Raw genomic sequence first — 26,687 nt, 5'->3', positions numbered from 1 at the left:
AGATCAGAACATCTCTACCAGGAGAGCTTATTGAAGGGAAGGTGAATGGTGTGCTTCTCTGCTGGTTTCCCTGATAACAGACGAGCTAACCTGACGTCAATTTACCTACAACTGGTAACCTCCCTGTCCCCTAGCCCCTTCTGCAATAGTGAAGACTGCCGCCATGTCCTGCCTACCATCTACGGTGTGGTGTTGCTCCAGGACCTTGCCTCAGACATGTAAGATCCCCTATCCATTAAACCACTGACGTCTCTGTTGTTGACTCTAGGCTCTTTCTTTAGTCTTGACGCTGTGCAAGTACAGGGCTTGCAGGTCAGTGGGGTGCAGCCGAATGACACTTATTCTAGTCCCATTATGAACATCTAAGATGTGCAGCAACAGGAAGAATATACCTGAGGATCCACTAGGGATCCCTCCCTCTGTCCCACTTCACTGTTAATGAGCTAGGATGGGAAACAACAGGGCATTGACAATGGTTGTAGGAGGAAGGAAGGGAAAGAAGAAAGATGGGATGGAAGGGATAGAGGGCAGGAGGAAAAACAATCTTTAAAAACAAACAGTATCATTCCTCTGTCCATGGACTTCAGGTGGCTTCCATGTCTTGGCTGTTGTAAATGGCACTGCTATAAACACTGGGGTGCATATGCCTTTTTTAATTATGGTTTTTTCCAGATACATGCCCACGAGTGGGACTGCTGGATCACATGGTAGTTCTTTTTTTAGCTTTTTAAGGAACTTCCATACCATTTTCCATAGTAGCTGCACTAGTTTACATTCCCACCAACAGTGTAGCAGAGTTCACTTTTCTCCACACTCTCTCCAGCATATATCATTTGTAGATTTTTGATAATGGCCCTTCTGACCAGTGTGAGGTGGTACCTTACTGTAGTTTTGATTTGCATTTCTCTAATAATTAGTGATATTGATAATCTTTTCATGTGTTTTTTTGCCATCTGTATGTCTTCTTTGGAGAAATGTTTATAGATTATCATACTAAGTGAAGTAAGACCAAGAAAGAAAAATATCACATGGTATCACTTATATGTGGAATCTAAAAAAAATGATAAAAATGAACCTATTTACAAAACAGAAACAGACTCAGACTTTGAAAACAAATTTATGGTTACCAAAAGGGACAGGTAGGGGGAAGGGATAAATTAGGAGTTTGGGATTAACATATATACATGATGATATATAAAATAGTTAGTCAATGAGGACCTTCTACATAGCACAGGGAAGTCTACTCAGTATGCTGTAATAACCTAAATGGGAAAAGAATTTGAAAAAGAATGTTATATATGTATAGTATAACCGAATCAGTCTGCTGTATACTTTAAACTATCACAATGTTGCAAATAACTATACTTCAACATAAAATAAAAAGTAAATTAAAAAACACCAACAAACAAACAAAATCAAAGCTAAAGTGGGTTGGAGGTTATCGTGTCTAGAGCCAGGGAAAGTGACCCTTGAGTTAACTGGACCTGTGTTGCCCTGTGAAAGAATGGTTGAAGAAGAAATAAGAGTCAATGAGTAAGGGTTTTGAAATGAGCTTCTTTGAGAGGGAGCGTAACGAACAAGAGAAATGGACAGATGAGACCCGCGTGGGCTGCCCAAGCTAAGGGCTACAGTACAAAGAAATAAATTCTGATGTTATTTCAGAGAAAGGAAAAGAAAAAAAGAGTTCAGGATATGAAAGGTGAGAATTAAAAAGCAGTTCAGAAAACCTGAATGAAACCCAGCACGTAGCGTTGTCTACGAGAAGGCTGGTAAACAGTGCAATTGGGATGGACCCTCTGAGCCAGTGAGTCACATGACTAAAAGCAGAACAGCGCCATCGTGAAGGTAAGAATTGGACCTGGGAACCGAGTAGCAAAGCCAGCTTCTTTTTAACGAGAGAGATCAGACTAGTCCTAGGATCAAAGTAACCTGGTTTAATAAGATCAATCAGAATTGCCAAGCGCAAGGGCTAGTGATGAACTGGGAGGTAGAAATGAGAAGTATATGGAGGAATCTATTAATGGATGAAGTCCTTGCCAACTTAATATTTGAAGAGTAAGCATAAAAGTAAGACCTAGCCATTTCTTTCTCTCATATATTTATATACCCTTCACTTTCTTCTTGCTGTAATAAAGTATGGTGCACATTACTTGTATTAAACTCAGAGTTCCTATCTGGCTCAGTGGTTAACGAATCCGACTAGGAACCATGAGGTTGTGGGTTTGATCCCTGGCCTTGCTCAGTGGGTTAAGGATCTGGCGTTGCCATGAGCTGTGGTGTAGGCTGCAGCTACAGCTCCAATTAGACCCCTAGCCTAGGAAGAAAAAGGCAAAAAGACATGAAAATAAATAAATACATAAAATAAACTGCATAGTGAGTAAAGAGAAAGAAAAGGTGGGACAAGTCCCCATGCTCCTGAAGAGTCCTTGGTCCCATTCCACTCAGTTCTCCAACAAGCTTGACTCCATGGACAACAGGTAAAACATAAGTGACAAGAAAAGCCAGAGACACAGTTCTTAAGAGTTTTTTCTTTTAGGAGCTGTCTTTGAGAACTCATTTAACAGAGAGCAGATAAAATAATGTCCAATCTAAGATGGCAGGTAAAGAAGAGGGTACAAACCAGGATTGTAAGATTACATCATAAATTTGGACAGGGAATACTGACGTCTGTTTATATTATTATTTGGCAAAGCTAGTCAACAAGTAGACTCCTAAATATATTTTCAAGATAGTTAAAAATTTTCAATTTCTATATAACATTGGGTTGAGTTAATATTTAGGAAAATGTCAAAATTCAAAATACATATGCCTCTTAAAATGTTTGTTACTAGAGAAGTAAATCTCACTAAAGTTTAAAAACATTTTTTAAAGAATAGAGAAGCATTTATATATTTTGAAAGATGTATAGTATTTCTAAATCTGATAAAGAATACATATCTATCTGCTTCTGTACAAAGGAATATTTTTTGCTTCCCTTATTTAGCAAAGTTATAGGAAAACTCTGCCACTTTCTATCTTGTTACACGCAGGGAATGCAAAATATCAATTAGATACAATTTCACTTTTAAAATTATATGTATTCCTTGCTGTCCAAATTTTCACTAATTGCTATCCAAAATTCAGCAACCAAAGGGATTTGGATAATATAACATCTCTCATTTTACAAACCTGCTATCCAGGGTCTCTGTGCATGTTTACATTACAGTTTTGGTGAAGCAGAATGTCTTATTTATGAAATATATTTGTCTGCTAGTAACAGAGACTGGAAATAATATCAGCTTAAGTAGGCAGAAAGTATTTTTCTCACATGTAAAGGAAGTCTGAAGGTAGGCATGCCAGGTCTGATATGAGAGAATTGCTGTCATCAGGAACCCAAGTTCCTCTGTCTTTTTTCCAGCTATCCAGATTTGTGGCTTTTCTCATCGAGGTTGCCTCAAGTCCAAGACAGCAGCTAAAACTTCAGCCATCACGTCCTCATTCTAGTAGGAAACAGGAGGAAATGGGAAATAAGAAAGGATCCTCACCAGCTATTTAGTTTTAAGAAGCCTTTCCAGACTCACCCAACAGCTTTTCCATCTCACTGGCCAGAATTTAATCACATGGCTACATCTAGCCTAAGGGAGGTGAACATGCAAACTTTTATCTGGGCAACTTGCCCTATCAAATAAAATCTGAGCTTTCTTGTTAAGGAATAAGAATACTGTGTAGTACCCATTAGTCTCAGCAACAATGTTATTAGAATATTTAAAATACATAGGCTGCAATACAATTATTTTAATGACTTTTGAACAATCCCCTTTTCTGCAATTCATTTTACTACTCTTCCCATCATTAACATATGAAATATAACTTAACTCCCTTAATGGCACATCCCTAACAAAAGTCACCATAAGAAACTAGACTTTTAATTAATTAATTAATTTATTTATTTATTTACTTTTATGGCCACAGCATATCGAAATTCCCCAGCTAGGGGTCGAATCAGAGCTGCAGCTGAGGGCCTATGCCACAGCCACAGCAACACCACATCTGAGCTGCTTCTGGTACCTACTCGGCAGCTTGCAGAAACCCCAGATCCTTAACCCACTGAGCAAGGCCAGGTTTTGAACCTGAACCTGCATCCTAATGTACACTGTGTCAGGTTCTCAATTGGCTAAGCCAGAAAGGGAACTCCTAGTCTACCTTAAAAAAAAAAAAAAAAAAAACAGAATAGATACACTAAAGCTTTAGTATAAAGTCTTTGTTATGGAATTGTATGTAACAAAAAGTTAATCCATTTTGGATTCCAACCAGGAGATTACGATTTTCAGGCACCACCAAAGGATAGTTTAGGATGAGGGTGAAGGGCCTTAAATTTCCCATAATCTTGCTTAGTTCCAGTCCTCTCCACCCCAATTATTTGATACAAATGGTCACACAGATACACATACATAAGCACAAAACCCCCTGCTAGGTAAGCTAAGCTTCACAACGACCCTTGCACAGCTTTCTAAACAGATTGAAGATACTAGTCCTAAATTTCTCTCATATGGAAATGCCAGAGTGACTACAAAATACTTAAAGGACATACAAGGTGGCCACCACTGTGGACTTGTATTAGAGAGGTTTTTCATGTATGCTGTAAAAATGTTAGGTGAGATTTGGGGTGTTAATCACTAGAAAAGACAGAGAAATAGGAAAAGGGAGAGCACTGTATTTTCAAAGCAGTTTGCAAATATTCCCTTAGCCATTTAAACCATCCAAGCCATGCGAAGACATTAGAGATAATGAGAATGAAGTTCAAGATCCTGTTGCTAAGGCAGTCTTCCAAATCAGGGTGAAAATCCTACTATAAATAATACATTAAAAAGCTGGTTGCTTTGTGCTTTCCTGCCCTTTGATTCCGGTATTCATCCTTATCATTATAAACAGCTTTTTTGAACCAAAGTGTTCACTGTTTCTTTCATTAGAAAGTGCATATCACTTAAGATTACTTTAGCCCAGATTTCATTCTGGAAGAGAGTGACAAAGAGATATTATTTGCTCAAATTGATCTTCAACCCAAACTATTCTGTTTCCTTGGCGACTCATTCAAGCACACAGAGCCCTGCTGAAATGAAAGGATCTTCTGTGATATACTCTATTGTGTTAAAAGTTTTAGCAGGTGTTTATTACAGATTGTTGGAGGTTAAAATTACATGCATATAAAAAGTTGCTTAATGCCTGATCCTCACTTTTTATGGCCAAGGGTTAGTTTTCTTGTTTGATGCTTTATAATTCTAAGGAACTGTAAATAAGATAAAAGCAGTTAACAGTGATATTGTGGTTTTATGAACCTATATAAGAAACCAACGTTGGGTCATTGCTTTTGATGTTTGGAAATTGAGTCTAAGTTTATTAACTCTGTTTTTAATGATATTATTTTGAAAAACAGACTGTCTGTTGCATACTATATGCTTTAAAAATACCGTGTTGTGTTGAACTTAATTCTGACTAGCAGATAAGAAGCCTAACATACATTGATCATCTAACACATGTCAAAAGCTTTATAAAATCGTATCTCACTTGATTTTCATGACAATCACGAGATATTGGTATTGGCATAAGAGAAAATTAAGGCTCAGAGAGGTTAAATTTTTTTTTGCTTTTGGTCATAGAGCTTCTACATGGCTTTTTCTTCTATAACAGGGCTTATTCTTTAGGAAAGCCTAAAGCAAACAGTGCAGTTCTTTATAATAAATTCTCTCACAAAAGAAGAAATGATTCACTTTCATCAAAAGTTTCCCATTCAGAGATGAGGTGAATGAATGATTCTTTAGGATTCATATGTATACCCACTATGTGCAAGCACATGGACATTAATGCTGTACACACTGTATTCTCTTCCAGGTATAAAAACTTTATGGAGGATGTGAGTTTTTCGATGTCCTTATTTTACAAGTGACCAAGCAAATGTAGGTCAGAAGTCCTAAACTACCAGTTGATAGTCAAAATTTTTTTTTTGTGCGTGTGTGTGTCTTTTTGCCTTTTCTTGGGCCCCTCCCGCGGCATATGGAGGTTCGCAGGCTAGGGGTCTAATCGGAGCTGTAGCCACTAGCCTACTCTAGAGCCACAGCAACGTGAGATCCGAGCTTCGTCTGTGACCTACACCACAGCTCACGGCAATGCCGGATCCTTAACCCACTGATCAAGGCCAGGGATCAAACCCACAACCTCATGGTTCCTAGTCGGATTCGTTAACCACTGTGCCACGAAGGGAACTCCAAAAAAAAAAAAAAAAAAAAAAAATTTAAACAGAGATTTTATATAAAATACTGATTTCTGAGTTTATTTGAAAATCAGAAGATTGGTTACCTGGGCCCAGATATCCGTGGAACCTCAGTCCTTTGGAGTTGAATAGTTGTAGCTCCTTTCACTTTTATTTATTTATTTTTTTGGAATTCCTTTTAGATGGAAATTGTGTTCCATTTGGGTACCACAGCCTCCATCTATCGGGTTTGTTCATTTATGTTTTTTAAATGCCCTTGATATGCATTTAAGTTTGTGACTTTTTTAAAATATGGAACACTTCATGAATTTGCATGTCATCTTTGCACAGGGGCCATACTAATCTTCTCTTTATTGTTCCAATTTTAGCGTATGTGCTACCAAAGCGAGCATGAGTTTGCGAATTCTGGGGTTCTAAGCACTAGCTATATACCAAACTGTAAAAAGCAGGAATTCTAAGCCTGTATTTCAAATTCGAGATCCATCTGCCCTCATACAGTAATTGTCTTTCATTCCTGGGGCAGTGTTTACTAGATCAACCAGACTCCTTAGCCAAGGATGATCTGATACTTGAGCCAAGCAGGGTCAGTCATATGCTCTCCTAGGAATTTGGAATTTGGACTTAGAAACAACTGCTTAATCTCTTCATGTGGCTAGAACTGGGATTGTTAATTGGGATGGGCAAGGTGGCCACAATCTGCCATTTTGACTGCACAAGCAGTGAGATCCCATTTAAAGAGAAGTAGAAATGAAGCCAGCCCTTGGGACACATGAGCTTCTCCTGTATCCTTATAATACATCCTGTTATTTGCATACATGACCTTAAAATGGTTTTTGTCTCTTATAAACACTTGTCCTTCAAATTTGCTGACTTCCCTCTCTATGCCTTGATATCCAAATCCCTGAAAGTTAAAAAATAAAACCTGATAATGTGTCATTCAACCTGTCAGATGGAATTACATTGGTGCTCAAGTATATACATGCATTCTTTCAAAAGAGTAAACCATTATACAAATCTAAGGTACTATTATTATGACATTTCTAACAAATGTTTAATAACTAGAGACATAATAGATTAGAAAAAGTGGGAAAATATTCATGGTTAGAGCAGAGAATTCATACATATAAATAATAGGAAAAAGAATACATAATTTGATAGCATCAACAATAAGATGCCACTGTTATATCAGTTAATTTTTAAGGAAAAAGGTAAGGGTTAAGAGGATGCAATTTTTACAACTGTCTGAGTAGTCGCTGCTAAAAACATCATTACCATAAAAATAAAGATTTGTTAAAGAAAAATCTTATAATGTAGATTTTTCAAAAGAAATCGGGTTTAATTGCATACACTAATTGGAATTGTTTCCAAACAGTTGTTTTACTGAGTGAATATATAATCATTTTAATTACCAAAAAATCATATGATTTGCTAACTTAAACAAGCTTTCATGGAAACTGTTCAGCACCCTTATTTCACAGTTCCACTGAGGACAAGTGACTCAGCAACATCCATTTCCACATGCAAAATGAAAATCACTAACATCTTTTAAATTCCAGAAATGTTTCCAGAGCACTATGATAGTGATTCCATCTCCAATTTGAGAAACAAAGTATTGAATGAAGGAACAAATGAATACATGTGAGATGCAAAAAGGAACACGATAAAGTCCTCGATATAAAGGACTACACAGTCTAATAGGAAGATTGGGGTGAGTTCATGTTCATCTGTGACTACAGGAGAGAGTGAGAGAGGTGCTAGGACAGACACAGGAAATGCTAAAGGCATTTGAAGAAACAAGACTTCATATATATTTGAGACTGAAAAAAGGCTTCATGGAAGTTGTTACGACTCCAAAGGATGGGTTAAATATTAAAAGGCCAAGACAGCAGAAGAGAGCTGGTTGTATAGGTAGGGAGTGAGGAGTCTGGCTTCCAAATTAGGAAAACAGCAGAAGACAATGCACTACAGTTTGACTAAGGCATAGGGCACAGATAGGAAAGACACTGCAGAGGGCATTCATTGGGTGTCAAGTTGAGGAGTTTGGACCATATTCTGCAGGCAGGGGGAGGCACCGAGAGTCAGCGTATGGTGACTGACCGGTCAGAAGAGCATTTCAGGAAACAAACTTCACAACTAAGAGATTTATAAATGTGAGGCCAATGCAGAAAACAATATAAGGTAAGAATAGAGCAAGAAGACACAAAAAAGGGAACCCAAAGATGAGTCTTGCTTTCAGAAGCAAAACCAGTTGAATCTATAACATTTGGAAAAATAATTGGATGTGAGGAGCTGAAAGAGGCATATGTGCGGGATTGGAAAAAATGGAATAATTCATTTGACATTAATTAACTACTGTTTAATGCTCCGTTGAACTTTGCTAAGTAATTGGCAAGAAATGATTCACTGAATAGAGACAGAATAGGGAAGAGTTCAGCCTCGTAGTTCCAGGTTTGAGCATTTTAATTATGACCTATGCTAATTTGGTAACTGATACCAGAGATATGGCTAACGTAAACAAGATCTCCTAGGTCTGGAGGCAGCCTTGTGTGGCAGGGCCTGCTTTTAAGTGATGGTATCATACTGAGAAACACTGAAGTCTAGAAGTGGATTAGTTTGCTGAGACATAATAAATTTATTTATCACATCTGTTGACAAAATGAGGTAAAGAAGACAGACAAGGAGTTAAAGGATATTAGTGAGTGTTCTCCACAGAAATAAAATCAATGATGTGTGTATACATAGAAAGAGAGATTTATTTTAAGCAAATGGCAAAGGCAATTGTGGAGACCTGGTGAGCCCAAAATCTGAGGGAATAACCCTGCAGAATAGAGAATCAGGGAAGTTTCAATTCAAGTCCAAAGGCAGTCTGCTGGCAGGATTCCTTGCTTTAGTGAGATCAGTCTTTGATCTAAGAAGATCTTCAACTAATTGGATGAGGCGTATCCATATCATGGAAGACAACGAGCTTTACTCAAAGTCTACCAACTTAAGTCCTCTCGTGGCTCAGCTGCTTAAGGATCCAGCATTGCTACTGTTGTGGCTCTAGTTACTGTTGTGGTGTGGGTTCAATCTCTGGAGTGGAAACTTCTGCATGCTGCAGTTGCAGTTACAACTGGGGAAAAAAAAAAAAAAAAGTCTATCAACTTAAATGTTAATTTTATCCCCCCAGACATCTCTCATAGCAACATCCAGAATAATGTTTGACAGTAACACTCTGGGCACTATGGCCCAGCCAAGTTAAGAAGATCACTTTAGTGCACTGTCAAAGAAGAAAAAAAGGAATATATCAAGAAGAAGCAGTGATCAAGAGTATCAAAGTCCTCAGATATTTGTAGCAGGTTGATGGTTGAATGGTAACTCCCCCAAAAGATATGTCTGTATCCTAATTTTGGGACCTGTGAATGTTACCTTATTTGGAAAAAGAGTCTTTGCAGATGCAATTTATTTAAGGATATTAAAATGAAGAGATCATCCTGCAGTACCTGAGTGGATCATTTTTTTTATGGCCCCACCCAAGCTAGGGGTCAAATCGGAGCTGTAGCTGAGGCCTATACCACAGCTACAGCAACATCAGTTCTGAATAGCATCTGCAACCTATACCACAGCTAAGCTTATAGCAACACCAGATTCTTAACCCACTGAGCCAGGCCAGAGACTGAATCCGCATCCTTCTAGAGACAATGTCAGGTCCTCACCCATTGAGCCACAAGAACTCCCTGGGTGGGTCTTAAATCCAATAACAAGTGACAAATGACATTATGGAAAGGGATGTAGAACAATGTGATATTGAAACTGTAAACTACCCTGAACTAATATTTTGTGTGGTGTCAGAAAGACATCAAGTACCACTATGTCTCCCTCCAAAGTCTGCAGTCCCCTAGGAGCTCCCAGCACAGTTTGGAAACGATGGACTTAAGGAGTGAGAGGTGAGAAAGTGAATAGAGAAAGTGTAGATGATATTTGTAAAACATTTGCAGAAACTTAGGGAAGAAAAGCTAGATGATATTCAAAAGATTAACAAAGGTAAGAGGAGTAACAACAAAAATAAAATATACTGGACTACATCAAAATTAAAAAACTGTGCCCCAAGAGACACAATCAACCAAATGAAAAGGAAACCTATAGAATGGGAGAAAATATTTGCAAATCACATATCTGGTCATTATTCAGACTATATAAAGTACCCCTACAACTCTATATCCAAACAAACAACTCATTTTAAAAATGAATAGACATTTCTCCAAAGAAGACATACAAATGGCCAACAAATACATAAAAAGATGCTCAACCTCACTAATCATTAGGGAAATGTACATCATACCCACAATGAGATAACCACCTCAAATCCACTAGGATAACTACTACAAAAACAAACAAAAATAGAAAGTAATAACTGTTGACAAGGATGTGGAGAAACTGGAACCCTTGTGCACTGTTTGTGGGACTGTAAAATGCTACAGCCACAGTGGAAAAGAGTACGGAGTGTCCTCAAAAACATTAAAATGGGATTTACCATACAATCTAGCAACTCCACTTCTGGGTACATAACCCAAAGAATTGAAAGCAGGGACACAGATATATCCATGTTCATAGCAGTATTATTCATAATAGCCAAAAAAGTGGAAGCAACCTGCGTGCCCATTGATGGGTGAATGGATAAGCAAAATATGGCATAGACATACACTGGAATATTATTTAGTCTTTAAAAGGAAAGAAATTCGACATGCTACAACATGGAGGAAACTTGAAGACATTAGGCTAAGTGAAATAAGCCAGTCATAAAAAGACAAATACTGTATGATTCCATTTATATGAGGTACTAAGAGTATTTAAATTATAAAGACAGATACAGAATATTGTTTGCTAGGGCCTGGAGGTTGGGTTGGAATAGAAAGTTGTTTAATGTTAATATAAAGTTTCAATTTTGCAAGATGAAAAGTCTTGGAGATTCCCTGCACAAGGTGAATGTATATAAAAAACACTACTGAACTGAACACTTAAAAATGGTTGAGATACCTGGACTTTCCTCCTCGTCAAGGCTGAACATGCAGAGGTCTTCTCTAAGCATGAATATGGAGAGTTATTTTTTTCTCATCAGTACTGTTGAGTAATGCCAACTTCCCTAAACAATTTTCCCTAGTTACCAGAACATGAATCAGCAAAAAAATTGCAGGTGCTCAACACTGCTATCAAAACTGGTAAATCAGGGTGAACTGTTGAGTCAGGAAGAATTTGGTTAGACCAAAACTCCTCCGTACATTTCTTAAATCCAAATAAGTTATAAAATTCAATTGTGCTTACTCCAGAATGAGGCTGCATTTAAGAAACAAAGCTTAAATAATAAGGAACAGAGCACAGCAAACTTGTTTGCCATGACAATCGTAAAGAAAAAGTTACCCACCTGCTAGTTAATTGAACACACGCTGCATTTAAAGTGATTTCGTTCACTTGCATTCATATATCAGCCTGTACAAAGTATTTATTGATAATGAGACTGTACTTTCATATACTTGTCAGGTCAAAGTCCTAAAAAAAAAGATTGAGTTTTCTACCTAGGAAACGATAATCTAGGAGTACTAGAAAAGTAGTAGAAAAATAACTTCTAAAATTACACTTAGAAAGGGAAATCCACGTTCAGAAAAACAGAAAATAAAAAATAATTTTTCATAATATCACCTGTGGGAACTTAGAAATTACCCTAATGAATCTTGAATAATTACCTGATTAAAGAAGTAAATGGCCAATCTAAAGCAGAACAGTGCTCCAGTTTAGAACGATAGAATTGACCACAGAAAAGTCAAGTCACTTAATGTTCTCACTCTCAGTGACTCTTTTTAGAATGAAGAGAAAGGAAAACCTGGTCTTTAAACGTGCCCAACTAAAAAAAGCAGTTAACTGAGATTAGCTTAATTTAAAAGCGTAGGGGACTTTGTTGGGACACTGCCTGTTATCATTTTAAAAAATGGGTCAGGGAGTGACTTTTCAAGTTAAATTGTATAGACCGCAGAAGGAGTAAACAAAGAAGGATATGTGCACATCCTTTTAAAGCTGGAAATGCGTTCAGTAAAATATTCATTTCCTTTTTTGAGCACCCTTTGAACCAGTGAGTGGCGGCGCTGGCCGGGTCGCTAGAGGGCAGGGTCGCTAGAAGGCAGACCCCAGAGGCCAAAGCCATCATATTTTGTGTCACCGTGCTGAAGCAGGAAAAGCAGCGACAAATACGGAGGAGAGTGATCCCCCGGCAGAGAGCAGGAATCGAGGCCCGGGGGCGTGGACCCACAGTCCGGCTGCGCGGAGTGGGCGAGGGTGGCAGTAAGCAGGCAGTAGCGGCGGCGGCGGGGGCGCGCGAGGACGCCGCGGGGCTCGCAGGGCTCGCAGGGAGGGGCGGGGCGATGGCGGGTCGCAGACCGATGACGAGGCGGGGCCGGCGAAGGAGCCGCCACTTCCTGGAGCCACCGGCCGGGGCCGCTCGCTGCAACTCAGCGCCGGAGCCGGGAGCCCGCGGCCGCCGCCATGTCCCACCAGACCGGCATCCAAGGTAACTGCGCCGGCATTGCCCGCGGGAAGGGGCTCCCGGGAGGCCCCGGGCGACCCGGGCAGGCAACAGGACGGGCAGAGCTAGAGTCGGGCGGGGAGCACAGGGAGTCCGTCTCGGGGGCGATCCGGGCCTCCGCGCTCTCGGACCGGGCGCTCCCGGCCTGCCGCCCTCCCAGCCCGGGCCCGGCCGCCGCCACGTTGCCTGCGGACCCGAAATTCTCCCGAGCGGAGGAGTTGGGTTTTGGAGGCGGCCGGGGTGAAGGGGGCGTGCCGTCCGCCGCCGCCGGCGTTAGCCCAGCTTTCCTCCTTCTTATCCCGCTGGGAAGATTTGGAACAGTGGAGGCGATTGCAACTCCTTTTGCTGGCTGGAGGCGGGCGAATTTTCTTTTTCCCGGTCCAAAGGAGTTGTTACAGGATTTCGATTATGAGAAGGATGCAGGAATCTTATATATTTCCAAACTCTTCCGCATTTTCTTCCAAAATGAGAACATCAGCACCGTTGTATGTATCCTGAGTGTGAGGCATGTTGATCCTTCTTAGGTACTCCCCAGGGAACTGAAAAGTCTAATCCGTCTGGCTGCCTTTAATTATCCCGTGCAGGCAATTGAATGTGCTGTTACATTTGCCCAGTATTATTTACTGATTTGAAAACGGACAGTTGAAAGCTCTCACCTCATCAGAATCAAAGCATATGTCCCAGGGTTATTCAGGATCACTGAACGAGTTCTAATATAAACATAAGCTCTTCTGTTAATAAGACAACGAATCCTTTCCTCAGATGTCGTCTAATTGTATTTTGTTTTTAAGGGTCTTTGACACCGCCCCACACCTCCCCTTTCAAACACAAACCCAAGCAAAATATTTAGTCTCAAATCTAAAAGCATTGTTTCATTTGTCTGCGTTAGTTTCCATATATAAATATGTAGTTACTGACTTGCATGCTTGAGCCTTGTAACAAGCACTATTAAATAGTGGTTTTTGCTGTCAATACACAACCCAAGAACAAAATTAGAACAAAATTGAAGCTTTAATAGGAACACAAGGGCTAGGTTATTAAATATGTATTTGCTCAATGAGATTATTCCAGCTTTTTGAGAAGTACAGCCTAGAAAAGTAGAATCATAAGCATAAGCTTGAATGAATTTTATTGGCTTTTTCTTTTTTGTTCCCCGACGTTTTTGTTTTTAATGTGAAAATGTAGAAAATAACTTGATGAAGGGGAGGTGTATTTATCATATGCTTGAAATTGGACCAGAAGAGAATGAAAGCATGTTTTCAGCATTTTTCAAACAAGCAATAAAGGTGTTTTTTTCAGAATTGTGATTTGTTCCTTATTGGGTTTGAGAAACTTTAATACATTCACTCTCAGTATTATTTTTTGTGATGGAATTATCTAGCCAAAGAAGATTAAAATTAATATACCTTTAAAACATAAATTAAATATACTAGTTGTATCTACTATATCTAACATGGTAGATATCTACAATATCTACTGTGTTACACCTTTTAAGTTGTATAATTTAAATTACTGATAAGGTAACACTGCATATTCAAGATTTTTCTTCGTATTTCATTTTTTCCTTATTCTAGCATTACAAACTATTAATACATAAATATAAAAAATAGGTTTACTTGTCTTTATCTTTTTCCCCAGCAAGTGAAGATGTTAAAGATATCTTTGCCAGAGCAAGAAATGGAAAATACAGGCTTCTGAAAATATCTATTGAAAATGGTTAGTTAAACATTTTTAAATATTGTTTGTCCTTGGAATATTGGGTGTTATCTTTTCAAACTTCTAAAACATTGTCAGTGATTAGGACTGTTAATAAATGTGAAACAAGTTCAGAACTTGCCTTTAGTTAAACTTGAATCCTCTACATTTTGGCATGTCCCTCAGGCCCATGCTTACCTTCTGAATTCTGTGGTTGATGATCAGGGAAACAAAAAGATGTTTTTTGGTGTGACATCTTCCTGTTTTACTTTTTGTGTCTCAGTTTCTGTACCATAATCTCTGTCTCATGTCAGTGCTTGCATCTGTGGAATGGAAATCAGTAACAGGTGATTATCCCTCCAAAATAGTTTCTTGTGAATTGTTATTAATGTAAATTAACATTATGGAGTAGAAAGATATCAAACTGCCATTTTCTTGACTTGATTGCAGTGTATGCTGCTGAAATAATTCTACCCTTTCTTATTTTGGGAATAAGTTGCGAGAATGTAACGAACTATAATTTGATCCTTTTGAAATAAAGCTGTAAGCAGGGGAATTTGTTGGGTGGAGAATCTTTTAATTCAGCTAGATTTGAGTGTGAACAATTAATATTATAACTACTTAATCACAAATGAATATGTTAAAATAGTCCATTGACCTAATTTCTTAAATACCTTGAAATATTTTGCTTTGGAAAAATATCTTGCCTTTTCATAAACTAGAACTAATTCTAATTTACCTTCCATTTTTTCTTATATATTAAAAATACCAAAGTAGTTTGACAAAGATGCAATTGTTCTGCATATATTAACGCACTTAACGAGAATAAACATATACTATAAAGCAGCATATCTTAGAACTATTGAACTAAAGTATTAAATGTAGTTACTTCCTAACTGACTAGTTAAGTAAAATGGAAAAGTTTATCTAACTAATATCTCTACAGAAGGAAAATGACAATATTTCCTATATCACTATTTTCTGCTTTTACTTTATTTTTGTTTTGAGAAAGTTTTAAATTAGGAAATTATGAAGAGTAAATAACAAATACTTCCATCTCCTCTTAAATTAATAACATTTATCATATTTGCTTCAAGCATTTTTTTGATTTAATGTTTTTGTGATATAACAATATTGACTTTTAAACTTTTACTTCCTGACCTCCTCCTCATGAGGCAACTATGTTAGGAATTTTATATTTGTATAATCTGTTTTTTATATGTATTCCTAAGTAACATATGGTGTTGTTTTGAGTTTTTAAGTTCATAAAAACTGACATTTTTTCTGCATCCTTTTTTGGTAAACATTATTTTTATAATTAGTTTTGATAGTGGGTCACAAATACTTATTCCTTTCTTGTGTTTTTTATATCATTATTTTAACTATGCTGATCATAATTTTATTTCTGTTTTTAGTACTTTCTATTATAATTATTTTCTGTGTTGCAACCTTTGCCCTTCCTATTTTTTGATGTAAATAATGGCAATTAAGAACTAACTAAATTAATTCTTCTGTTATCCATTACTCTACCATTTGGTTATTTCAAACCATTTATATATTTTTTAAAATTGTTTTTCATAGAGAAACTTGTGATTGGATCATGTAGGCAGCCTTCAGATTCCTGGGATAAGGATTATGATTCCTTTGTTTTACCCATGTTGGAGGACAAACAACCGTGCTATATATTATTCAGGTTGGATTCTCAGAATGCCCAGGGATATGAATGGATATTCATTGCATGGTCTCCAGACCATTCCCATGTAAGTAAATTTTTTGTAACTTGTTTAACATTAAATGCTAGAAAAATTTTTTTCTGTAATATTCCTAGGCCAAGAGAAAGTTAAGAAGCAATAGTCATTTCCTGTGAAGGGAATGATAATGGAAAAAAAAAATCCTTGGGGAGTTCCGTTGTAGTCATGGCTCAGTGGTTAACGAACCCGACTAGTATGCATGAGGATGCAGGTTTGATCCCTGGCTGCGCTCAATGCGTTAAGGATCTGGCATTGCCTAGAGCTGGGATGTAGGCTGCAGACATGGCTTGGACCTGTCGTTGCTGTGGCTATGGCATAGGCTGGTAGCCACAGCTCCATTTCGACCTCTAGCATGGGAACCTCCATATGCCACTGGTGTGGCCCTAAAAAGACAAAGAAAAATCCTTAGGTTACTAATCTGGAATTGGGAGTAAGGTACTTAGATTCAGAAGTCTTGACCTTGATTGAAATCAATAGAATTATTACTAATTTTAAATTTAAAAATTTGTGGCAGTTATAAGTGGCCATGGACCTCTGAAGAATAAAGGTTACTACTTTGCTCTGAAAATAATAATTGTAATAATTCTGAGAACTAAAAATCTTATATGAAATATTCTTAGTAGCTACCCTTCAAGCGATGGGCATACAAACAAGTATAACTTTTAAGAAAGTTAGTAGTACACTGATTAAGAGAACAAAATAAAATAAAGAATTAATATATGGATGCTGCCCGGTATTTTAAAGATTAATTCTCTTGTTTCTTGTAGAAAATTTAAATTTTAAAAGTTACATAGATAACATTCTCAAAAGTCATCCCCTCCTATTTAATTTATATATCCTGTCTGAAAAATACTGAGTTTGATGGTGCAAAATTACAGAATGATTTCTTTTGGTTGGCTGTTACCTTTAATAGTTTTCTATAGATGCTATTGGACTCTTTAATAGTAGTGTATATTGTAGTTCTTTTCGTCTTTGTCCTTCAAAGAATGGTTTATGCAATAGATATGCTAGGAGTATTTGATTCTTAAGCAGCTTGTTGATATCTGACCTAGACTTGCTTTGAGTAAAATGTCTGTATCAAGGTAACTTCATTTCATTGATTTTAAAGTAGTGTTTTAAGTTGTTTTTTTTTTTTAATTCTTGAACTTATTTTATACTTGAAAAAAGGAGTAACTTTTAAAGTTTTTTTCCTATTTTTTGAAAAATAGACTTATGAGATCTACATTAGTAGGCAGCGATATGTTAGAAACTGATGTGGTGATGGTTATTTGTACACACATACTTTAGCATGTTAACAGTTAATAGACTTCGGCTTTGTCATAGTTTATTTTGAATGTGCTTGAAGATTTTAATAAATTCATTAAAGTGCTTTCTTTTGTAATGATAGTTTTCATCTATAAGCTTATAAGTAAACTTTGACAATTACTAGGTTCGTCAGAAAATGTTGTATGCAGCAACAAGGGCAACTCTGAAAAAGGAGTTTGGAGGTGGCCACATTAAAGATGAAGTATTTGGAACAGTAAAGGTATAAAACTTATACTTTTATGTGGATTCTATATGTTGCAGTTGAAACATGTAAAGAACTCCTAAGTAACATGTTAATTAATGTGAATTCTGATTGTTAAATCTGTAAGCATAAGAGAGGAAATATTGTTACATTTCATATGATACACAAATTAACTGAAATTTCATACTTATTACCCTTTTGATACATGTTGGAATCTCCTGTGTTAGTCTTCAAAAACTAGAATAGCCCTTAGAGATCATCCAGTTCAACCTCTTGTTTAGTTCAACCTTTTCATTTTAAAGATGAGGAAATAGGCTCAGAAAAATGAGAGACTACTTAAAAGAGACAGTAATTTTTAGATAGCTTGGATATTTAGACTTGCACTGTGGAAGCATTAACTGTATTATTTAAACCAGAACATTGAAGCAGGTGAATTGATAGTTGGGTAACTGTTGATTAATTAATTTAGTTAGGTATGATTAAGAATTTACTATTATAAAATGTATATGATAAATACATGCATTTATACATACACACGAAAATTATATGCCATTATAATACAGAATTTAGAATCTGAATATACTGATTATTAAATAATTATGGGGCAGACTTCCCCAGAAGTTTAGTAATAATTATCCTGTAACTTAAAGCGTGACTAGGTTCATCATGTGACTGGCCTTACCACCACCACACTCATACAAAAGATTTAGTCATTCTCCACCTTAGGAAAGAAGCAGGGCTACTCCCTTAAAAATTTTTTTTTTGTGTCTTTTCTAGGGCTGCTCCTCAGCACATGGAGGTTCCCAGGCGAGGGGTCCAATCAGAGGTGTAGCCACTGGCCTACGCCACGGCCACAGCAACGTGGGATCCGAGCCGTGTCTGCAACCTACCCTACAGCTCATGGCAACCCCGGATCCTTAACCCACTGAGCAAGGCCATGGATTGAACCCTCAATCTCATGGTTCCTAGTCAGATTCGCTAACCATTGAGCCATGACGGGAACTCCCCTTAAAATTTTTTGAACCCTATAGAAGATTAAAAAAAATAAAATTACTATTAAACTCTTATTGCTCTTTATTTTCCATTAAAACATTTACTTTTAATAATTTTGTTTTTCCTAAATTAGCCTCACAACTAGTAACAGTCAATTTCTGTGCTTCCAGGAAGATGTATCACTCCATGGATATAAAAAGTATTTGCTGTCGCAGTCTTCTCCTGCCCCACTGACTGCAGCTGAGGAAGAATTACGACAGATTAAAATTAATGAGGTAAATTACCATTTTGAAACTTCGTAAGATTTTAAGTGCTTAAAAATATGTTTTTTACTAATAGATGTAGATGTAGCTATAGAATAAATAAAATAGTTTTACAATTAGTCTATTCATTTTAGAGAGAAGACTACATACATGCTCTTTATTTTCAGGAAGAGAGTTAAAAGTGAATATTGCACTTCATGTCAACTTCATAAATAGCTTTCTCTTGTCTTTATAACGTATGTGATAGATTAGTAATCTTCAGAAGTACAACTGTTTTTAACTTTGTTAAATAAATGGGACAAGTATGTGTTACACATTTATTGTGAAGGATATTATATCTAATGAGGTTGCCTGAGGAAGGTTTGTTTTTATTATTTCAGAGAATACTAATGACTAAAAAAAGTAAAATATAAATGCTGTAGTGGGTTTAGGATTTCTGAAGCTCTATAAATTAACTTCTGTGGACACTACTTGGATGGATATGTATGTGTAACCATCTCACACACGGGAGATGGTTATTTGAGTACATGATTAACATGTTAGAGTCAAACTTATTTATAAATTTTATCCATGTTATAGTTTATCATATTTCTAATGTGTTAACTGCAGCCATGCTAAGTTAAAAGAGCCCCTATGCTTCTACTGGAATTTTACAGAAGAGAAAAAGTAGCAGAAACCATTATTCATTTGTCTGAGTAACAGACTAATAAGAATTGGTTTAGAAAGTGATTGAATATTATTTAATATTGACCTGATAGCAAGGAGCTTTCTTTAAATCTTAAGTTATTTGAGTAGGGATTTTTTACATGATTTTTTTTATGAGGTTGATAGTTTGCTTTATTCCTTGCAATCAGAACCCAGAGGATCATATTGGGGTATGCATTTGCGTATATTCGATGATGTTTTCATTATCCAGTACCATTTATGCTGTAGAATCTCCATTCATTTTTTTTAAAGTAAAATTTCTCTTTGACTTTCTTTTGTAACATTGCAAATGAGACCTTTACTAAGCTATCATTTATTGAATATAAAAATCTTAAATATGTGCATTGAAACTTTCTTGAAGTACCGTTCTGCTTTTCTGACACATGCACACCCATGTTTTAATAATAAAAGCTCTAAGTCTGGAGCTTCTGCAGTAGTGTAATTTGTTGGGCTGTGTTGTGTCTTTGTACTGTTTGTACTTCTTTCAATTCAGTGCATGGTGTTTGTGTTGCATTTTACATCTAACAAAGTAAAGTTCTATACATATTGTACATATATCGCATTGTTCATTAATTTTAAGTAAGATTTTGTAATTAAAGGTATAATCTGTAGATACTTCAAAGAGCTTATGAACTCACTGCGATTGTGCCAAATCAAACATAAACAAACCAAAACCCCCAAAGCCCCACTAACATGGCACACTCACTCAGATGTTCACTTCCAGCATTTTCATCAAAATGAGGCATATACTCTGCATGTTCACAAAGTGCTAGCAGAACCTACATAAATGTGAAAAATTGTTTGCTTTTTAAGTTTTAAGTGTTAATTATATTAAAATGGGCAAGAGTGGAATGCCACTCACTCTGTGGAGGTTGGATTTTCTTTGCTGTCTGACAGTGGTACATGCTAAACTTCATCAGTAAATTGAATCTGTCATACTAGGTACAAACTGACGTGAGTGTGGACACTAAGCATCAAACACTACAAGGAGTAGCATTCCCTATTTCTCGAGAAGCTTTTCAGGCTTTGGAAAAATTGAATAATAGACAGCTCAACTATGTGCAGTTGGTAAGTGACATAATGATTCTTATAAACTGGCTTCTCTTTTTGGTAGCTTATACCTTATAGGATAAGGTTTATTTTTAATGGATTTTAAATCTTTCTATTTGCTTCCTGATTATTTTTTATTCTTTTTTTTTTTTTAACTACAAAGCAGTATTGTGTTTACTTTGGAAAAAGTGAAAATGTGCAGGTTTCCTCTTATCTCCTAGCCTTGTAATTATAAATTTTAAACTTCTGTGTATCTGTTTTAATGAATATATTTTGTTTCTTATTGACAGGAAATAGATATAAAAAATGAAGTTATAATTTTGGCCAACACAGTCAATACAGAACTAAAAGATTTGCCAAAGAGGATTCCCAAGGATTCAGCACGTTATCATTTCTTTCTGTATAAACATTCCCATGAAGGAGACTATTTGGAGTCTATAGGTAGATGATACATTTTTTTTAGCGTGTTTCTTTCAGTTTGTTCATTGTTATTTCATCACTATATTCTTTCTTGTTTTTTGGCCAGAGGACTTAGTTGTAGTTTTATGAGGCTTAGCATGTTTTTTAATTGATAATGCTGCTTATTGGACTTACTCTTATTTTAATTTACAGTTTTTATTTATTCAATGCCTGGATACACGTGCAGTATAAGAGAACGAATGCTGTATTCTAGCTGCAAGAGCCCTCTGCTAGAGATTGTAGAAAGACAACTACAAATGGATGTCATTAGAAAGGTAATTACCTATTTATCTAAGTGATTTTACCTAATTTATCTTATTAATATATTTAATACCTACATATTTATTTTACAATTTTTAATTTTGCTAGATTTTTATTGTGTTTTTATGTAGTTCCTAATATATTGTGATTTGTAATGAAAGTTTTCTTGTTCCCAACATAAATCCTTAGGAACTCCTGTAAGTGCTTGGGAATGACCTAAATCCCTTTTGATCTTTAATATGTAGCCACGAGCCACAAGTGGCTGTTTAAATTTAAATATATACAAATTAAATGAAACTTAAAAATCAGTTCCCTAAAAGCACTAGCCAAGTAGCCACATTTCAAGTGCTCATTAACCACACGTGGCCAGTGGCTCTGTGTTGGATGGTACAGAATTGAGAGAACATTTCCATATTGCACTGCTGGGTAGTGCTGCTAGAGCTACAGACTTGTGATTGTCTCAAGACCTCTTATTAATAAGGAACTATAGTCTCCATTTATATCTGAATCATAGATGGTTGAGAATTTTTCTGGTTTCTTTCTTTTGGTCTTTTTAGAGCCACACCCTTGGCACATGGAGGTTCCTAGGCTAGGGGTCAAATCGGAGCTACAGCTACCAGCCGACACCACAGGCACAGCAATGCAGGATCTGAGCCACGTCTGCAACCTACACCACAGCTCATGGCAACGCCGGATCCTTAACCCACTGAGCAAGGCCAGAGATCAAACCTGTGTCCTCATGGATACTAGTCAGATTCGTTTCCACTGAGTCATGACAGGAACTCCCCATGAATCTTTCTAGTTTTTGAGAAAGGAGAGAATGAGCTTAAACATATGAATTTTGGAAGCCAAGTTACCAGTTTTCTTAAATGTGTTTTCTTCAGTGGAGGTGAGGCATAGGGAAAGATAGGGTTTATTCTTGAGCCCTTCAACTCTTAAAACACAGGTCCTTACAAACTACCAGTGTTTTAGGTACTGAGCCCTTTAAGAGCTTTGTAAGTTCTTAAGAATCACCTTCTATGGCAGGGGCTGGCTGACTTTCTACCAGAGGACCAGATAGTAAATATTTTGGGCTTTGCTAGGCTACATATGCTCGTCACATATCCTTCTCTGTTTTTATCATTTTGTATGTTTTTGTAACCCTTTAAAAATGTAAAATACATTCTTAACTTGAGTTAGATTTGGCCAACCACTATTGTAGAGTGATTTCAAGTGACAAAAAAAAAAAAAAAAAAAAAAAGAGAGAAGAAAAAGTATCAAGTGACCCAGATGATGAAGAGGCCTTAGTAATGTTTCTTGAAAATGTGTAGAGTATCAAAGCAGAACAACTTGAGAATATAGTGGTGACTCCTACTACACTACTTTTAAATATTGGTTAAATTAGAGAAGAAAAGAAAGAAGCAAATAGAAAATGAATATAGATGATTACATATTCAGGCAACTCATTTAGCTTCCCTTCTCTCTCCCCCAAAAAGATGAAAGTGAAACTATTTGCATATGGCACTTGGTTCTTTCTTGTTGGAATGGATATTATATATTTTACTTGTGAGCATTCACCAGAAAATTGGCTTAGTGCTTATATTAGGTTTTCAATGTTGTGTTTTTTCATGTTGCCTAATGCTTTGCTAATTTCACCTTACAGATCGAGATAGACAATGGGGATGAGTTGACTGCAGACTTCCTTTATGAAGAAGTACACCCTAAGCAGCATGCACATAAACAAAGTTTTGCAAAACCAAAAGGTCCTTCAGGAAAAAGAGGAATTCGAAGACTAATTAGGGGTCCAGCGGAAACCGAAGCCACTACTGATTAAAATTATTATTTTAAGTGTTAGACCATACTAGTTTTTTAAAAGTCCAGCTTTTAGTACAGGAGAACTGAAATCATTCCATGTTGATATATAGTAGGGAAAAGAATTGTACTTTTTGAAAATTAGCACTTTTCACTTCTGTGTGTTTTTAAAATTAATATTATAGAAGACTCATGATTTCTATTTTTGAGTTAAAGCTAGAAAAGGGTTCAACATAATGATGTTTAATTTCATTACAGTTTTCAGAGAGTGATGATTCCACGCTTTCACATAATTCTTAAAATTTTATACAGCTGGGCCAATTACAGAAAGTCTAATGTCTAAAAGTACGATATAGTTCTTACTCTTTAGTGAGATAACAATTTTTTTTAAGGGAGCAAGAAAGACCTTAAACTATTCATTCCACTGAATGAATATGTTAAGGACCAGGTTAGATTATTTTCTAAGTTGAAAACTTCATGTGCCTAGGAAAAGGTGGAAAGTTGCTTGCTCTGAGCAGTGCTCACTCAGATTGTGGGATCACATCTGCAACTTTTAGAAACAGTGCTTTATTGCAGCAGTCTTTTCTATTTGACTTTTTCGTTTTTTAAATGGCATTAAAATTTCAGAAGATCAGGTTCACTCTGAAACCTTAAGGGTACCAGATATTTTCTATACTGCAGGATTTCTGATGATGTTGAGAGACATGTTTAAATAGCTTTAGTAAATTCTCTTTCTAGTGCTTAAAAAAATTTTCCACTTCAAAAGTAAGTCATTTCATTATATGTAGTTTGAGGCCAAATATTTATGTTCAGTTGAATATTAAATACCTATCATTCAAAAGCAAACAAAACTAAATATTATTGAAAAAGTTTTAAACATCAAGATTGATTTCTCCCTAAAACCACTTATTTATAAGTAAATTGTGTTTCTTGGCACTTTTGGCCAAATATTCAGATTTAATAAAATTCTTTTCCAGTCCTAGTACATCAGGCTAACACAGTTAAGCACTTAAGAATCTTGTTTCATTTTATTTCTTATTTCAAAATACATTTAACTGTTTAGATTCTAAACTTTGCAGTTTCAGTTATAAACTTCAGAGATTTTTGAGCCTCGTTTTCTTCAATACTTGAAATAGAGGAAGCTCGAACACTTCATCATGTTTAACCTGATAAACCTGCTGTAAGAGCCATACTTTTGAGGCGTTTTCTAAGTGAACCATGGGGATCCAGGATTTAGAATTTCTTGATCTAAACTTCGTGCTGCATAAAGAAAATAATCAGAAATACACATTTCATAGTATAAAATAATGAAACACTTATTTTTACACTTTATTATCTAACGATATATGCACCTTTCAGAAATTCAATGTGTGTTCAAGTAAAGCATGTTAGAATAATTATGAGTTGGCAAGTTTTTTTTTTTTTTTTCTAGAATTAAGAGTATTTGTGTGGGGTTTTGTTTGTTTACAAATAATCAGACTAATATTTAAACATACAAAATAATTGACAGTAATTTTGCACTTGTTTACGAAAGATACACTTCTCAGTTTTTCCGTGGGTGCACACGTAGACACATACACACAAACTACTGCATTGAGAATCCTGGAGCTGTGTTGTGGACCATAGACCAAGCTGCTGAAGCTGTTATTTTTGGTCAGGAAGAATGTTAACCTGTCATGAAGGTATAAAATAATTTAGAAGTGAATGTTTTTCTATCCCATCCATGTGCAATTATACTCTTAAATCCTACTACACTACATGAAAGTGGACATTCCAGAATATAGATGTGATTATATAATCTTAATTATTATTAAACTGATGATTGTTGAAAATCAGTGACGCATTTGTTATAGAGTATAACTCATCGTTTACAGTATGCTTAGGTGGCATCATAAATAGAAGGTGAATAAAGTATTCCCAATAAATTTATATAGTGGTGAGGAATTACTTGCCTTCTGTGGACATTTTATAAGTGCATTTTATATTGCAATAAAATTTTTTCTCTTTAAATTGTGTACTAAGTTGTTTTCTAGTGTAACTTTTTTTTTTTTTTTTTAATGTTTAGGTAAGTCTGTATAGTGCAATATCTTGTGGTAAGTTAGAAATCCCATCCATCTATTTGTTAATTAACCTATCTAAAGGAAAAGGAATTTCAAATAGCTTGAAACTAGGCAAGTTGTATCAATAGAGGGCTTAATCAACTTTCCCACTGCTGTAGCAGTAATGAAAATAACATGAGTTAAGATAGTTGTTAGAAGCAACCTGGGACAGCAGGGTGACCAACATACTTGACGCTAAGCTGTCCAGAGAGATTTCATCCAACAAATACTCCATTTTGTAACTTGCTATCAAACATCTTTATTATTAGGGCTGTATTTAAAAATGGATGTTATTTGGTAGCAGTATTAGAAGATGGAGAATTGTCCTTTTAAGGACAGGGCTGATTGTGAAGACTTTTATGCTAAATTCTTTAAGGCATTTCTACTCAGAACTAAAACAATGTGCCTGAGGTATTGTAGCTTGGTATATATCCTTTTACACATTTTCTTTGCCTATACAGCTGTATGTTATGAGAATAAGAGGTTTTTTTATTTTTGTCTTTTTTAGGGCTGTGCCTGCTACATATGGAAGTTCCTGGGCTAGGAGTCAAAACAGAGCTGCAGCTGTAGGCCTACAGCACAGCCATCCCAGATCTGCAACCTATGCCTCAGCTTGCAGCAATGCTTGATCTTTAACCCACAAAGAGAGGCCAGGGATCAAATCCACATCCTCATGGTTACTAGTTGGGTTCTTAACCTGCTGAGCCACGAAGGGAACTCCCTGCTTCTTTTTTTCTTTTTTTTTTTTTTAAAGCACTGATTCTGGGACTTTATCTCCAAAGATTTTGATAACAGTAAGTGGGCCCAGAAATCACATGGTTCCACAAATGATTAGTGTGCAACATTGCCTTTAATGTAAATTGAGTCCTCCCCCCATTCAGCCAAAAAACTGCACAAGTATTCCTGTTTATTGGCATATAGTTATGATTAATGGTAACATCTCATACAAAGTCTAGTCCTTACTGTTGCCCACTAGCTTCTGCATGACTTGGCCCATGGCTCTCTCCACCTCCCTTGATGAGCCTGCTCTGGCTCAGCCAATGGCTGTATGTCTGAAGGACCAAGTACACTGCTGCTCAGGAACGTTGTGCTGTTCCTCACACTGGTCACTCTATCCCCATGTCTACATCTCTTCCTCAAGGTCTCTGCTCCAGTGTCTTAAAAAAGTCTTCCCTGACCTCCCAATCTGATTGTACTGCCTGTCCTTCTTTCACCTTAATCCTGCTTATTTTTCCCCCTAGCACTTAGGAATTACATATCTATGTATATAGTGTTGTCTCCTCCACTAAAATACAAAGTCATTGCGGGGAAAG

General features: G+C 36.4%; 1 protein-coding gene, 1 long non-coding RNA gene and 1 other non-coding gene across 6 annotated transcripts in view; 1 reads left to right on the top strand and 2 right to left on the bottom strand.

Moving 5' to 3' along the window:
* Positions 1-25,285, top strand: TWF1 (twinfilin actin binding protein 1). Of its 3 annotated transcripts, XM_084957226.1 has the most exons (10): positions 12,711-12,785; positions 14,439-14,516; positions 16,077-16,255; positions 17,676-17,771; positions 18,917-19,021; positions 19,864-19,884; positions 20,657-20,782; positions 21,055-21,205; positions 21,377-21,498; positions 23,127-25,285. In XM_084957226.1, exons 1-10 carry the CDS (start codon positions 12,761-12,763, stop codon positions 23,295-23,297), a joined length of 1,074 nt encoding a protein of 357 aa, XP_084813352.1. In that variant the 5' UTR covers positions 12,711-12,760; the 3' UTR covers positions 23,298-25,285. The 3 variants fall into 3 exon arrangements, with proteins under 3 accessions (XP_084813351.1, XP_084813352.1, XP_005664212.1); XM_084957225.1 differs by lacking the exons at positions 12,711-12,785; positions 19,864-19,884 and adding an exon at positions 1-218; XM_005664155.4 differs by lacking the exon at positions 19,864-19,884.
* Positions 1,099-26,687, bottom strand: part of LOC146403483 (uncharacterized) — a 31,289-nt gene continuing 5,700 nt past the window's right edge. Inside the window, exons 3-4 of one of the 2 annotated variants that reach the window (XR_014804084.1) lie at positions 14,694-14,818; positions 1,099-3,479 (exon numbers count right to left, since the gene is read on the bottom strand). This is a non-coding gene — a long non-coding RNA (uncharacterized LOC146403483). Of the gene's footprint in view, positions 3,480-7,560; positions 9,360-14,693; positions 14,819-26,687 lie in introns of those variants that run through there. The other variant, XR_014804085.1, reaches the window with a different exon arrangement.
* On the bottom strand, positions 6,533-6,639 carry LOC146403484 (U6 spliceosomal RNA). The gene has a single exon (XR_014804694.1). It is a non-coding gene; the product is annotated as a U6 spliceosomal RNA (small nuclear RNA).

The sequence above is a fragment of the Sus scrofa genome, chromosome 5, assembly GCF_054392235.1.
Source record: "Sus scrofa isolate SSC_HxYL_T2T_F1_AM1 chromosome 5, Sscrofa_HxYL_maternal_Yorkshire_Landrace_v2.0, whole genome shotgun sequence".
NCBI classification, from domain to species: Eukaryota; Metazoa; Chordata; class Mammalia; order Artiodactyla; family Suidae; genus Sus; species Sus scrofa.
Note: the sequence above shows the minus strand (reverse complement) of the source record. Positions and strands in the feature narration are given on the sequence as shown.

Excerpts from the sequence above, each read along its gene's own strand:
- TWF1 (XM_084957225.1), top strand. The coding sequence starts at position 164 with ATGTCCTGCCTACCATCTACGGTGTGGTGTTGCTCCAGGACCTTGCCT. Across the intron at positions 219-14,438 it reads CAGGACCTTGCCTCAGACAT|CAAGTGAAGATGTTAAAGAT; the intron begins GTAAGATCCCCT and ends CTTTTTCCCCAG. Across the intron at positions 16,256-17,675 it reads GGTCTCCAGACCATTCCCAT|GTTCGTCAGAAAATGTTGTA; the intron begins GTAAGTAAATTT and ends GACAATTACTAG.